Source organism: Bos indicus x Bos taurus, chromosome 4 (assembly GCF_003369695.1).
Source record: "Bos indicus x Bos taurus breed Angus x Brahman F1 hybrid chromosome 4, Bos_hybrid_MaternalHap_v2.0, whole genome shotgun sequence".
NCBI classification, from domain to species: Eukaryota; Metazoa; Chordata; class Mammalia; order Artiodactyla; family Bovidae; genus Bos; species Bos indicus x Bos taurus.
The window spans coordinates 7629027-7644556 of NC_040079.1; the positions used below are offsets into that span (position 1 = coordinate 7629027).

The 15530-nt window shown below is 44.3% G+C and overlaps 1 protein-coding gene across 3 annotated transcripts; it reads left to right on the forward strand.

The window, feature by feature from the left end:
• Positions 1-1890: 1890 nt before the first annotated feature.
• Positions 1891-14625, forward strand: ZNF786 (zinc finger protein 786). Of its 3 annotated transcripts, XM_027538719.1 has the most exons (5): positions 2279-2352; positions 6376-6502; positions 6585-6649; positions 10087-10239; positions 12364-14625. In XM_027538719.1, exons 2-5 carry the CDS (start codon positions 6423-6425, stop codon positions 14196-14198), a joined length of 2133 nt encoding a protein of 710 aa, XP_027394520.1. In that variant the 5' UTR covers positions 2279-2352; positions 6376-6422; the 3' UTR covers positions 14199-14625. The 3 variants fall into 3 exon arrangements, with proteins under 3 accessions (XP_027394518.1, XP_027394520.1, XP_027394519.1); XM_027538717.1 differs by lacking the exons at positions 2279-2352; positions 6585-6649 and adding an exon at positions 1891-2040; XM_027538718.1 differs by lacking the exon at positions 2279-2352 and having other exon boundaries at positions 5929-6502.
• The last annotated feature ends 905 nt before the right edge of the window (positions 14626-15530 follow it).

Here is a 15530-nt window from a genome sequence, read left to right on the forward strand (position 1 = left end):
GTTTTTTCACCCAGCATTATGTTAATACTATTCATTTGTGCTGCCTTTAGCTATAGTTCATTAATTTCTACTGCTAGTTTTCAGAGTATAGGGAAAAAAAAAACCAACCCATAAGATATCAATCCTCTGGGTGATTGGACATCTAAATTATTTTCCTGTTTTTACTTTAAAAATAATGGTCCTTTAGAGATCCTAGGATATGGCTCTTGTGTATATGTGCAAAAATAGCCCTGAGATAAGAATTGCCAGATGACAGGATATGCACATCTTCATAAACATATTGCATTTGCCTGACTAATGATGAGATGGAACATTGTGGTGCATTTATTGCCTACTCATTTTTTTTTCTTTTCCGTGAATTTTGCACATTTTCCTCTAGGGTAGTTTATGATTTTTAGCAGTTATTTATATGTATTTATATGCTATTCCGTGTTGCAAGTATTTTTTTTCTCAATCTGTGACATAGTTTTCTCTATGATGTTTTTCAATGGAAAAAGTTTTAAATCTTTTTTTTTCAATTAACTACAATTGATTTATGGTGAGAGTTGGACCATAAAGAAGAACTGATGCTTTTGAACTGTGGTGTTGGAGAAGACTCTTGAGAGTCCCTTGGGCTGCAAGGAGATCAAACCAGTCAATCCTAAAGGAAATCAATCCTGAATATTCATTGGAAGGACTGATGCTGAAGCTGAAGCTCCAATACTTTGGCCACCTGATGGGAAGGGCTGACATTAAAAGACCCTGATGCTGGGAAAGATTGAAGGCAGGAGGAGAAGGGAAGGACAGTCTCATTTCATCTTATTGAAGACGAGATGGTTGATGGCATTACTGATTTGATGGACATGAGTTTCAGCAAGCTCTGGGAATTGGTGATGGACAGGGAAGCCTGGCTTGCTGCAGTCCATGGGGTCGCAGAGTCAGGCACACCTGAAGGACTGAACTGAACTGATAGGAACAGTTGCTTTGGGCTTTCCAGGTGGTTCAGTAGTAAAGAACCCACCTGCCAACGCAGGATGCAGGAGATGCGGGTCCAATCCCTGGGTTAGGAAGATCCCCTGGAGAAGGAAATAGCAACCCACTCCAGTATTCTTGTCTGGAAAGTTCAATGGACAGAGGAGCCTGGCAGACTAGAGTCCATGGGGTCGCAAAGAGTCGGGCACATCTTAGTGACTGAGCACACACACACACAGACGCGTGCACAGTTGATTTACAATATTATATTAGCTTCAGGTGCACAGCACTGTGATTCAATATTTTTATAGATTATACTCCATTTAAAAGTGAAAGGCAGAGTAAATTTAAGATCCATTTCATATTTAGGTTATAGACCTTTTCCTGGATTTTACAGACTATGAGTCGTGTTCCTACTTTAAGTTCATGGGGTCAGTGATGCCTTGCCCCGGCCTGACATCCTGAGGATGAATACCGAGCTTCCTTTCCCTTGGGAGAACTGTTCTCAGGAGTGGCCTGCACCCTGAGTCCCCAGCAAGATGGACTCCCAGTTGCCCGCAGGGGAGACCTGCTCGTTAATCCCCCTTGATTTCTCACCTCCTTCACTTGATTCCTGGGACCACTTCACAGATGACCCCCTGAAACTAATCCTTGACTAAGGAAGGCTTTGGCGAGGAATCAAACCCCTGCACTAATTCTCATTGTCTCCGTCTCATTAAAGAGCAAGTCTCCTCTCCTTCCATTTGCAGTTGACGTTGCATTTCCCCCACCGCACACCCTTTTCGTCTCGGTCTCCCTCCCCTGACTCTCCCAACACACTGCCAGGACTGGTCATCCAGCTTGCACCAGATGCCAGGTCCGCACAGAATGGGCGGCGCCCGTTCCTCCCGGCCGCAGGGGGCGCTGTGGGGCGGAGGTGCCCGCGAGTTCCAGCGTGCACCGCGCCCGGGCCGGGCCTGCGGGTCGGAGCGGGGCGCGAGGCCGCCGCGGGGGAGGTGCCGCGGGGCCGCCTGGAGCTTGGCTTGGCGGTAGCCCGGTGCCACCGGGCACCTGGTGGGACCGCCAGAGCCCATGGCCGAGCCGGCTCCGGTAAGACGGGCTCCCCCCGCGCGGACGCCCAGACCCAGGCTCGGGGAGGGCCCGCGGGTTCCGGCTCCGTGGGTCAGCGTCCTGGGGTCCTCGCGCGGCGGACGCGGACTGGTGGGCGGGGTGAGGCTCGCGCTAGGCGCATGGTGTGGGGACTGGACCCTGGACCGAGCCGGTGACCTCCGCTCCCCCGTGGCCAACCCTGAACAAAGCCGACCGAGAAACTGCAGAGTCTGGGCCATGGGAGCCCGTGAGTGATGGGGCCAGACGAGGGAAGGGATCAAAATTCGTGTGGGGCGAGCGCTGGGTGTTAAAGTTAAGTCGGTTTTTACATTATAAGTTACCGAATTTAGAATAAATATTTTTTAAAGTTTAGATTATGAATGGTTGAAATGATAGCTGGCAAGGTCAAAATTAAACCCTAATGTGTTGAAGTGTGTTAAGAAGGAAGGAGGACACGTTGGAAAGAATAGAAGTCGAATATAAAGACCTAAGTAGGATATACATAATTTTATTTAGTGTTTCGTTGAAATTGAGGTTTTATGTCTTCCTGTGTTTTATAAGCTTACGTATTGAGCGTTTTTACACCGAGTTCCACAAGCAAGTTTCAGATGGAGGAGTAATTTCGTCTTTCAAGTCTTACTGCTTAAGAAATACATTTCATAAGGCTATAGCTGATTACTAAATGAACTCATAAGATGATTACTTTTAAGGTATTGTTAAAGACCTTAGCAAAACAAAACATAGCAACAACAACAAAAAAGACCGAAAAATATAATAAATAATCTCAGCAAAAACTGTAATTCCTAAATATGCAAAAGATATGCAACACATTTATAGTGAAAATTACAGATGCAGGCATACCTCAGGGATATTTTGGGTTTGGTTTTAGAACTACTGCAATAAAGCAAATATCACAATAAAAGAAGTCTTTTTCTTTTTTTTGTTTCCCACGATGTATAAAAATTATGTTTACACTATAGTCTGTTGAGTTTCCAGCAGCATTATGTCTTAAAAAGCAACGTACAACCCTTAATTAAAAATACTCTATGGCTAAAAGTCCTCACCATCATCTGAGCCTCTAGGAAGTTGTAATCTTACTGCTGTTGGAGGGTCTTGCTCCATGTTGATGGATGCTGACTGATCAGGGTGGTAGTTACTGAAGGCTGGCATGACTGGCAATTTCTTAAAATAAGATAGCAGTGCAGTTTGGGGGATGGATTGACTCTTCCTCCCAGGTATGAGTTCTCTGTAGCATGTAATGCTGTTTAATAGCATTTCACCTGAAGTAGCACTTTCAAAATTAGAGTCAGTCCTCTTGAACCTTGCCACTGCTTTATCAGCTAAGTTTATGATATTCTAAATCCTTTCTTGTCATTTTAACAATCTAAATGGCATCTTCTGCAGGAGTAGATTCCATCTGGAGAAACCACTGTCTGCTCATCCATAAGAAGCCTCTCCTCATTTGTTAAACTTTTATCACGAGTTTGCAGCAGTTCAGTCACACCTTCGCCTCCACTCTGAATCCTAGTTCTCTTGCTACGTCCATCACATCTGCAGTTACTGCCTCTGCTGAAATCTCAAACCCCTCAATGTTATCCATGATGGTTGGAGTCAACTTCTTCCAAACTCCTGTTAATGTCGATATTTTGACTTCTTTTCATGAATCATGAATGTTCTTTGTGGCACCTCGAAGGATAAATTTTTTCTAGATTTTCTATTTACTTTGCCCAGACACATCAGAGGAAGTACTTTAGCCTGATGAAATGTATTCCTTAAATAATAAGACTTGCAAGTCAAAATTACTCCTTGATCTGAAGTTTGCTTGTAAAAGTGGGTATTAGAAGGGGTGTAGCTTTAGAATTAGTGTAAAGTAGTGAAGGAGCATTATCTGGACTCAGAGGGAAGGTTGTCACACCAAGTGGGAATAGGTAGGGCTCACCACAGGGTAATCTAAGGCAGCTAGACGGTGTTAAGGGGATGCATGTGTGCACTTTGTATATTCCTACTCGGTTCAGTTCTCACAGTAGCAACCAGAACTCTCAAATTCCTAGGAATGAATCTGGCAAGACTTATATAAGATCTGTACAAAGAAAACATTAAATTTTACTAACACAAAAAATCTAGGTAAATGAAAGATATGTTTCTGGATGGGAAGATCTCATAATTTAGAGATCCAGTTCAATAAAAATTCACGTATTTAGTATATTCCCATCAGAATCCCAATAGTATTTGTATAACTTTGACAGAATATTTTCTCTGTTTATTTAAAAGAGAAAACAGACAAGAAAAGTCATGACAATTTCCTTTTAAAAAAAGGAGGTAATGAGAGTGAGGCTCAATGGAATGGGAGTGTGTACATACATACACACATATATGTATACACACACACACACATATATATATATGACTGACTTGTAATGTTGTACAGTAGAAATCAACACAACATTGTAAAGCAAGTATCCTCCAATTAAAAGATCAGGATCTAGGTGGTGGTAGATGGCCATATCCCTTTAAATGGCAAATAATTTGATAAAAATGTAAGAACTAAACAGTGCAGTATCGCAGCAAGAATACACAGAATCACCAGTGGAACAAAAATATAACCAAGTATAAATGGAAAACTAGTTTATGAAAAAATGATCCCAAATCCGTGGTAAACAGACTAGTCAGTATGTTTTGTGACAGCTGAATATCTCTTTGGAAAAAGAATTCTGTCCCTTCTTGTTACGATACATATAAAAATAAGTCCCAGATGGAAAAAGATTTCATTCTAATAAAGTCATAAAAAACATTATGAAGATTTCAGAATATCTTTTATAATTTTAGAATAGGGAAAGTCTTCTAAGTCATCTATTAACCCTAATGTAAGAAAGTTAATTCAGATTATAAAAGCCCACTAAAATGTTGAGCCAAGGATGAGAGCAAGCATGTGCAAAGATATGTGGGGAACCCCCCCAAATATGAAATGAGGTTGCAAAGTCTCACGAATGCAAATTAAAACAATGAAATAAAATTTTTTACCTGTCACATATGCCAATAAATAAACAAGCAAAGTTTAAGAACATCTGTGCTGGCAAAGGTGTGAAGAACCTTTACACCTTTGGACTTGCCTGGTGACTCAGTGGTAGAGAATCCACCTGACAATGCAGGAGACACAGGTTCAATCCCTGGTCCAGGAAGATCCCACATGCCACGGAGCAACTAAGCCAGTGCGCCACAGCTGTTGAGCCTTCACTGTAGATCTCAGGAACCACAACTACTGAAGTCTGCACCCTAGAGCCTGTGCGCCACAGCGAAGAAGCCACCACGATGAGAGGGCCAAGCACCACAACTAGAGAATAGCTCCCGTTCACCGCATCGAGAGAAAAAGCCCACTCGGCAACCAAGACCCAGCATAGCCACAAACAGATAACTAAATTTTATTTTTAAAGTGGGCCCTACAAGGCATTCTAAAGGGGCTCTTTTAAAAAATGTCTCTCTTTATTGGCAAGGGTTAAGTGCTGCATTCTTTTGGGAAGGCCATCTAGTGATATCTCGTAAATAGAAGGTGTTTCTATCCTTTGATTTAGTAGTTCTCATTTTTAGCCTTTTCCTGCAGAAGTAAAACCACTCATATATAAAGAAGCATATCAGAGCATTGTTGGTAATTTATAAAGGAAATGGAAAATACGTATCATCAGTGGGATATGTGTACCCATGAATAATGCAATTTAGAAAAACCCGATTTTGCCTATATAAATTGACCTAGTACTTCCCTGGTGGCTCAGACGGTAAAGCATCTGTCTACAATGCGGGAGACCGGGTTCGATCCCTGGGTCGGGAAGATCCCCTGAAAAGGAAATGACAATCCACTCCAGTACTATTGCCTGGAAAATCCCATGGACAGAGGAGCTTGGTAGGCTACAGCCCATGGGGTCACAAAGAGTCGGACACGGCTGGGCGACTTCACTTTCACTTTTCAGGAAGATGACATTGAAAGAAGTTACACAGTGATTTGTTCCCATTTTTGTTTAAAGGAAAAATGAAAGAATTCCATTCTATACATATGCATTCGTAGCTGGGCGAAGCATAGAGAAAAAAGTGGAAGGGGTGGTTGTGGTCACCAAACAGAACCACACGACGGGAGTAGGGGAGGAGCTGTTCCCAAGGGAGAAGCTGCCTAACAGACAAAAACACTACACTATGAAATTCTTAAATTGATGACAAGGCAGTGGGGTTTTGAAGCAATAATGACTGTATAAGCCTGGTGTGCTGTAGTCCATGGGATCGCAAAGAGTCGGACACGACTGAGCGACTGAACTGATGACTGTATATGTATCATGTCTATAATTTCAGTTACCTCTGACTTTTGAGGATGTGGCCATTTATTTCTCAGAGCAAGAATGGCAGAATCTAGAGGCATGGCAGAAGGAGCTTTACAAGCAAGTAATGAGAGCCAATTACGAGATTCTCCTTTCTCTAGGTAAGAAGTCTTTAACTCTGGCTAATGCATGGAACTGGCTCCTGTTAGGGGTCTCAGTCACTTGATAACTCCTGTTTCTCAGTTCGCCAGGTTTCTCAGAAATTAACTCAAAAAGGCACTTTTACCCAGAGACTTTCATTAATATCTGTAAGTATTGCTAACCCTTACTCAAGGGTAGATGTTGCTGCATGAGAATACTTATGACAGTGTGTAATAAAACATGGTCAGAGATGACTAAATATACGTCAGGACTTTTAACCACTGTGTGCTCAGAGGTTGCCATGATTTTCCACATGGACACATGCCTTATGCATATCCATAAACTACCCTGTGTATCTTTAACCTATGATGTTCCTCTGTGTGTGTGTGTGCTGTGGTCAGTTGTGTCCAACTCTGCGACCCCATGGACTGTAGCTAGACTCCTCTGTTCATGGGATTTTCCAGGCAAGAATACTGGAGTGGGTTGCCAGTTCCTCCTCCAGGATGATGTTCCTGTCAGCTTTTACAGTGGTGTCCATATGCCTCAGTTCAGTTCAGTTGCTCAGTCATGTCCGACTCTTTGCGACCCCATGAATCGCAACACGCCAGGCCTCCCTGTCCATCACCAACTCCCGGAGTTCACTCAAACTTAAGTCCATTGAATCGGTGATGCCATCCAGCCATGTCATCCTCTGTCGTCCCCTTCTCCTCCTGCCCCCAATCCCTCCCAGCATCAGAGTCTTTTTCCAATGAGTCAACTCTTCACATGAGGTGGCCAAAGTACTGGAGTTTCAGCTTTAGCATCATTCCTTTCAAAGAAATCCCAGGGCTGATCTCCTTTAGAATGGACTGGTTGGATCTCCTTTCAGTCCATGGGACTCTCAAGAGTCTTCTCCAACACCACAGTTCAAAAGCATCAATTCTTGGGCGCTCAGCCTTCTTCACAGTCCAACTCTCACATCCATACATGACCACAGGAAAAACCATAGCCTTGACTAGATGGACCTTTGTTGGCAAAGTAATATCTCTGCTTTTGAATATGCTATCTAGGTTGGTCATAACTTTTCTTCCAAGGAGTAAGCGTCTTTTAATTTCATGGCTGCAGTCACCATCTGCAGTGATTTTGGAGCCCCAAAAAATAAAGTCTGACACTGTTTCCACTGTTTCTCCATCTATTTCCCATGAAGTGATGGAACCAGATGGCATGATCTTCATTTTCTGAATGTTGAGCTTTAAGCCAACTTTTTCACTCTCCTCTTTCACTTTCATCAAGAGGCTTTTTAGTTCCTCTTTCTGCCATAAGGGTGGTGTCATCTAGACAGCCTTAATTCCTTATTGTGTACTATCCTCCTTCTATCATCTCCTCAAATTTTGATAGTTTTTTACTGCCTCTATTTGCTACCTTTATAATTTAAATGATAAACTTCTAGATTATGTTTCATCAACTTGATATCTCTTGATCCCTTTAGTCTATAAAGATAAGGTAATTAGTTCTGTTATATTCCCTCTGCTTCTCCTGCCAACACCTGCCAGCCAGACCACTTCTTTTATATTGCAGCATTTCTGATACTTACATTCTGTCTTATTACCATAATCAAGCTTTCTAGTTTCTATGGAGTATTTCTAAAACATTAATCCAAGATATTATATTATTTTCATTGTTACCAGTTAATTGAATCTATAGAGAAAGAAAAATAATCCAGTCATGATTACTGTGCCACCCAAAAAGAAATGTTCAAGCATCAAGATCAAATGATGTGAAGTGGTGTATCATTGCATTTCCTAAATGGTTAATCATGTTGAGCATCTTTTCATTGTATATCTTCTTTGGAGAAATGTTTATTAAAATATTAATAGTTGGCCCATTTTTAAATTTTTTTTTTTTTTTTTTTTTACTGTTGAGATATGAGAGCTCTCTATTTCTTCTGAATACTAGACCCACATCATATATGTGATTTGCACCTATTTCCTCTGGTTCTTGGGTTGTCTGTTTTTGATTGTGTCCTTGAAGCACAGAAGTTTTAAGTTTTGATGAAGTCCAGTTTATTTTTTTCTTTTGTTTCTTGAGCTTTTGGTGTCATATCTAAGAAACCATTGCCAAATCCAAAGTCATAAAGATTCACTCCTATGTTTTCTTCTAAGAATTTTATAGTTTTAGTGCTTATATTTAGGTCTTTGATCCTTTTTATTCCCCTTCTTTGATCCATTTTGAGTTAATTTTTTTTACACGGTGTGAGGTAGGAATCCAACTTCTTCTGCATATAAATATCCAGTTGTCCCAACACCGTTTTTTGGAAAGCCTTCTTTCCCCCCATTGAATTATCTTGACAGCCTTTTGGAAAACTAGTTCACCTTAAAAATGGCAGTTTATTTCTGGATTCTGAATTCTGCTTCTTCGATCTTTATGTCTAGCCTTATGCCAATACCACACTGTTTGAATTAACCATTGCTTTACCATCAGTTTGTCAGTTTCTACCAAAAAAGAAAAAGCAGATGGGGTTTGGAGAATATTGTCATCTAAACAATACTAAGTCTTCCAATTCATACCGTTTCATTTATTTAGGACTTTTTAGAATTACTTTCAACATTTTATGATTTTTATTGTATCTTATTTTTTATTAAATTTATTCGTAGTATTTTATTCTTTTTGACATGGTTATACATGGACTTGTTTTCTTATTTTTTTTTAGGAAGATGGTTTTATTTTAAAAGATGCAGAGAGTTCAACCCAGATGAAGATTGAGAATAGGTATTTGGATTTGAATAAAAGATAGTGATTCCTTTTATCATGAAAGGAGCCTTGGCATTAATTTGGGGTTGAAGTCAGATTTCAGAGGGCTAGTGAGGAATCTGGCACAGTGTGCTCAGTTTCCACATGTACATGATTACTCTCTGACATTTTATCCCTAAGGCATTACCCAGCTTATCCTCTTTCTCTGATCTGGACCTTCTGTTAATCTCTCTTTAGCAACCCATGAAGCATACTTTTGGTTCTTTTAAATATAATTGAAAGAAAGTTTTACTTGAAAATAGAGTAAACTTTTCTTCCAGGGGACTAGGGTCATATATTAGAGAATTTTGTAACTATTTTCATCTGTTCATTCATTGCAACCCCTTCTATTCTAGCAGAAGTCTACTGTGTTTTAGGTTGTGATTGTAATGTTACCGAAAGTACTCCTCAGAGAATGTTTTGGCTGAAGCTAGGTACATTGAAATTTCCTAGAATAGTCCTTCTTGCTCTTATTTTTGTTTACGCTGTATTCCCAAGATATTGCCAGTTGTCTCAGGTGTTGTTCCAGCATTCTCAAAGCACACTACTGGTAAGTTTTAATAAACCCATGACAGAATGCAGCATTGCTAGCTCTACAAGGACCAAAACAAAATTAAACATACAACTCATCTAAAGGTCCCAGTCAGTTAGGAAGCAGTGTTACAAAATGTGGGCAGTTTTGCTTCTCTTTGTGTAAACCTATACTCTATTTTTCAAACATCTCTTCTCATATATTTTACCAGGAGTAGATTTAGGAAATTTAAAAACAACTTACTGTGCTTCTAAATTTAGTGCTTAAGGAAACCAAACTACTTTTTCTGACTTTTCTGTACAGATAATGGACTTCCCAAACCAGAACTAATATCCTGGATTGAGCAGGGGAGAGAACTCTTTAAGAAATGGGGAGAATCACAGGAATCAAGAAACATAATTTGCTCTGCTGCTGATTTGCATTTTGATCCACTTATTGAGGGACAGCCATTTTCAGGTGAGTTTTAAGATGATTTCTTAAGGCTCTGTCCTTAAGACATCACATTCATGTTTCTTAGTTCCATTTCTTTGGTGGTGCCTTCCTGTTTGACTGAACTGAGGCTTAACATCTGGTATATTCCAGAGAAAGGCAGTAAAGCACAGTAGCTAGGATCATGGGTTCTGCATCCTGAGTCTGGGTCCTGCCTTTTCCAGGTAACCTGGGCCAGTTATTCATCCTCTTCTGGTGGCTCAGATGGTAAAGAATCACCTGCAATGTGGGAGACCAGGGTTTGATCCCTGGGTTGGGAAGATACCCTGGAGAAGGGAATGGCTACCCACTCCAGTATTCTGGCCTGGAGAATTCCACAGACTGTATAGTACATGGGGTCACAAAGAGTCGGATTAAATGAGTTTATATATGTAGATGGAGAAGGCAATGGCACCCCACTCCAGTACTCTTGCCTGGAAAATCCCATGGACGGAGGAGCCTGGTAGGCTGCAGTCCATGGGGTCACTGAGGGTCGGGCCCAGCTGAGCGACTTCACTTTCACTTTTCACTTTCATGCATTGGAAAAGGAAATGGCAACCCACTCCAGTGTTTTGGCCTGGAGAATCCCAGGGACGGGGGAGCCTGGTGGGGTACCGTCTATGGGGTCGCACAGAGTCGGACACGACTGAAGTGACTTAGCAGTAGCAGCATATATGTAGATTGTTAAAATGATATCTGGCAACACAGTAAAGAGTTCAGCAAATACGCGCTATTCTTCAGGCAGGGGGAATCAGCAACTCCTTTGTTTCTTGTCATGATAAGAAAGTCTAAGATTTTTGGATTCTTAACAGTCAGTATTAGAGCAAGGAAAAAGTGAGTCACTTAGTCATGTCCGACTCTTTGCAACCCCATGGACTATATAGTCCATGGAATTCTCCAGGCCAGAATACTGGAATGGGTAGCCTTTCCCTTCTGCAAGGGATCTTTCCAACCCAGGGACTGAACCCAGGTCTCTTGCATTGCAAGCAGATTCTTTACCAGCTGAGCCATGCAGGAAGCCCAAGAATACTGGAGTGGGTAGCCTATCCCTTTGCCAGTGGGTCTTCCTGACCAAGGAATTGAACTGGGGTCTTCTGCATTGCAGGCAGATTCTTTAACAGAGTAAGGAAAGGGAAAGTCAAATGAGAATATCATTCCAAGAAATCTTGTCAATAGTTTACTTTTTAGCTGCCTTTTTCAGGAGAGTAAAGAGTTTTACTCACAAATTATTTCACTTTTTACCATCTGTTATCAGTTCTTCTAAGAAACCTTTTTACAAGATTGATAGGAATAGAGGTGAGGAGGGAGAAGCAGCTGGTCTTAGGGCAGCTCACGGGTTACACGTGACCATAGTGGTGGTGTGTAGTCTCTACGCTGTGTCTGACTTTTTTGTGACCCTGAGGACTGTAGCGCACCTCTGTCCATGAGATTTTCCAAGCAAGAACCATGGAATGGGTTGTCATTTCCTTCTCCAGGAAGGAGATCCCTACCCAGGGATCAAACCTACATCTCCCGTGTTGGTAAGCGGGTTCTTCACCACTGAGCCACTCGGGAATCCCAACCATAGTGTTAGTCAGGGCTTAATGCTGCCAGGAACAGTACCGTCATTATTTTTTGAACCAGGAATGTCTGCACATCCAAATGGGACAAGACTGGTGGTCCCCAGGTCATAATAATGGTGAACATTTACAGAGTACCTGCAGCATCCCAAGCCCACATTAAGCACTTTACACACATTAACTCATACAGTCCTCATAACAGTTATGTATTGCTGTTTCCATTTCTAACAGGAAAAGGAACTGAAGCTGGAGGTTAGCTTGACAAAGGCAGCACAGTGAAAAGACTGGATTTGAACCCAGTCTGATGCCAGAGACTAGGCCCTACGCTTGTGACCTAAGTGTCCTTTTTTTAGTATTCTAAGATAGGTCTGTTCAGTTTAGTCCTAAACTAGGGCTCATGATTCTCCTGGTCATGAAACTCACTGCCACTGAAAGGAGCTGCTGGTTTAGTTCAGTGAAAGTTGGGCTCCTGGGCCACCTCAGATTACCCCTTCTGGCCACAAAAGCCTTAGCCATGACATAGGCTGGGACACTGACTGAATCTTGTTTTCAGTTTTAGAAAACCAACAAGCTGTGAGTTCAGAAGAAGCTCATTACTATTTCCAAGTAGATCCTCTTCAGAGCCACCGTTCCTGTAAACCCTTATCAGAAAAAAGTGAAGATGTTTCTTTCAGGCCTGACCAAGCCGTCGCCCTCGTGAACCCACAGAGACCTAACACTTGGGCTCTACTCCCAGCGGTCCACAGCTCCAGGGAACCCACCCAAAGAGATAAAATCGCCAGCCCCAGGGCCCTGGGTATCCCAGGCTTCCAGAAAACCGCCTCAGGGGAGGGCCTCCAGCAGTCCTGTGCCTTCTGTGGGGAAAGCTTTTGGAATGAGGACCTCTTAGAGTGGCACCAGGGGAGCCACTCGAAGGCCTGGAAGCAACTCAGCAAACAACCCGAGGCACAGCAGCTTCGGAGCCAGACTCACTTCCGCTGCCCGGGATGTGGGCGGGGCTTCCGCCGGAAACCGCACTTGCTTAGCCCCCTGGCGGTCCGGGCTGAGGAGAGCCGCCCGCTGGGCCTCGAAAGTGAAGAAACGTGTGGCCACCGTGTGACACCGCCAAGGCCGTCTCCATACTCCGGTTGCGACGAGGGTGCCTCCCGGGGCCCCCCGGGCATGGAGAGGCCAGTCTCCCCGAGAGAGGGCGCCGGGGCGGCCTCTGAGCAGGACGAGCTCCCTCCGAGCTCGAACCTAGCTGGTCAGAAGTGTGGCCGCTGGGCTGGGGGGCCGGAGGCCCTCAAGCCTGGCCCCGGAGGGGAGAGACCGTCCTCCTATGGTGCGTGCAGCCGGCGACCCTCCCAGCGGTGCAGGCTCTCCGACCACACTCACGTGCACCGCGCGGAGCGGCCCTGCCGGTGCGCTGAGTGTGGTCGGGCCTTCCGCCAACGTGGGCGGCTGCGGCTCCACCGGCAGCCGCCCTCGCATGAGCCGCCCTGCACAGGCCCGGAGTGCGGCCTAGGCTTTCGCCTGAGGAGCGCGCTGCAGGCCCACGGCCTGCGGCACGGAGGTGAGAGGCCGCTGGCGTGTGACGAGTGCGGCCGCGGCTTCGCCCATCCGTGCAAGCTGCGCGAGCACCTGCGGGTGCACAGCGGCGAGCGGCCCTTCTGCTGTGCCGAATGCGGCAAGAGCTTCCGCCTCAAGGGCATCCTGAAGGCACACGAGCGCACGCACAGCCGCGAGCGGCCCTTCCAGTGCGCGGAGTGCGGCCGGGGCTTCACGCGGCCGTCCAAGCTGGCTGAGCACTTCCGCGTGCACAGCGGCGAGCGGCCCTTCAGCTGTGTGGACTGCGGCCGCCGCTTCCGCCTCCAGGGGCAGCTGCGGAGCCACCGGCGCCTGCACACGGGTGAGAGGCCCTTCCCGTGCCCCGACTGCGGTAAAAGCTACCGCGTGAAGGCCGACCTGAAGGCGCACCAGCTGCTGCACGGAGGCCCGATGCCCTTCTCCTGTGAATGCGGCAAGGGCTTCGCCAAGCAGTCCAAGCTCGTGGAGCACGTCCGGACGCACACAGGCGAGAAGCCCTTCCAGTGTCCACAGTGTGACAAGCGCTTCCGCTTGAAGGCGCAGCTGCTCAGCCACCAAGGCCTGCACACCGGGGAGAGGCCTTTCCGCTGCCCTGAGTGCGACAAAAACTTCCGGGAAAGGGGCCACATGCTCCGGCACCAGCGCATCCACCGGCCCGACCGTCCGTTCGCCTGTGCGGACTGTGGCAAGGGCTTCATTTACAAGTCGAAACTGGCCGAACACGTGCGAGTGCACACGAAATCCTGCCGTGTCCGCAGAGAGCCTGACGTTAAGAAAAGGCTCAGCCAGCTGTTTGAGATGATCGAGGCCGACTGGAGTTGAGGGCACCCAAAGCAGTCAGCAGAATCGGTGTTGCCTGGGAAGCCACAGCCGAACCCCACATCTGGTAAGAGAGCAAGAATGGAATGCGAGTTAGGAATAGGAGAAACCACGAAGATTCTCTCATTTAAAACATCACCAGCTATTAATATTTTTTTTTATCTATTCTTCCCACCATCTTATGGGGTCATTTTCCCACCACATGCTAATAAGCTAACTCTGAAATCCTGACTTGAATTAGGCAGCGGGAAAGCCCTCCAGTACTGTTCTCAAAAGCATGGGGTGACTGTTAAATGTCAGCTCTTCTCTTCATAGTATGAACATAAGCAGGGGCTTCAATCCAGTGAATTCTGTTGCAGGTCTGAAATGATACTGAGTTTGGTTTGATTCATTTATTTGAAGCTAATAGCAATAAAATGAGTTCTCTGAATTGGGGTGTGTCGATGTGAATGCTGAAGTGTCATAGCAGGTTCCACAGTGATTATGCATAGTTACCCTTAAGGAAAAGATGATTTAAGAAAATTTTGGTTAAGCTGGGTTGAAGAAAAAACTGAAGGTGATAAGTTATATGGGACTAGAGTTTGTTTTTTGTTTTCAGATGGAGTGTAGTTGATTTACAATGTGTTAGTTTCAGGTGTACAGCAAAGTGGTTCAGTTATATATATATATGTGTGTGTGTCTATTTTTTTTTAGATTCTTTTCCCTTATTAGTTACTACAAAATATTGAGTATAGTTCCTGTGCTGTTAGGTTCTTTTCGCTGTATGTATTAATCTCAAACTCCTCATTTACCTCCCCCTCCCCCAGATTAGAATTTATATAAGAGATAGAGACAGGGGGTAGGTTTGGGAGTTCCAGAACACAGATGCTGTTTGCAACTGAGAGTGAACAAGATTTCCAGGAGTGACTTTCTAGGCAGATGACTAAAGTCTTGAGTTAAGACAAAGTAATAAAGCTAAGCAGGAAGCATGACAGGCAACAACAGTTCTGTGTAGAGAGTTTTCAAGCAAACGTTCAAAGTAACATAATACAAATAGAAATACAGGAAAACACCCCATTTGTCACATTCGGTGCAGGTTGCATGAGAACAGAATGTTTATACCTCAGGGAGAGAATTGTACTCCATCCAAAGAATTCCTGACTTTAGAGGGTTCATGTTTCACGTAAGAGAATGGCTGACCTGCAGTTCTGCAGGATGACAGAAAATGAAACATCTTTAGACTGTAATAGACATTACTATAAAGCAACGATTGAGAGGTTGAGAATCTCTTGGTGGTTCAGTAGGATTCCATGCGCTCTCGCTGCCGTGGCCCCAAATCAATCCCTGGTGGGGGAA

What these genes read in the sequence shown, in the direction of transcription:
- ZNF786 (XM_027538717.1), top strand. An exon ending in CGAGATTCTCCTTTCTCTAG is followed by an intron (nt 6,503 to 10,086) that starts GTAAGAAGTCTT and finishes TTTTCTGTACAG; the next exon opens with ATAATGGACTTCCCAAACCA. An exon ending in TGAGGGACAGCCATTTTCAG is followed by an intron (nt 10,240 to 12,363) that starts GTGAGTTTTAAG and finishes TCTTGTTTTCAG; the next exon opens with TTTTAGAAAACCAACAAGCT.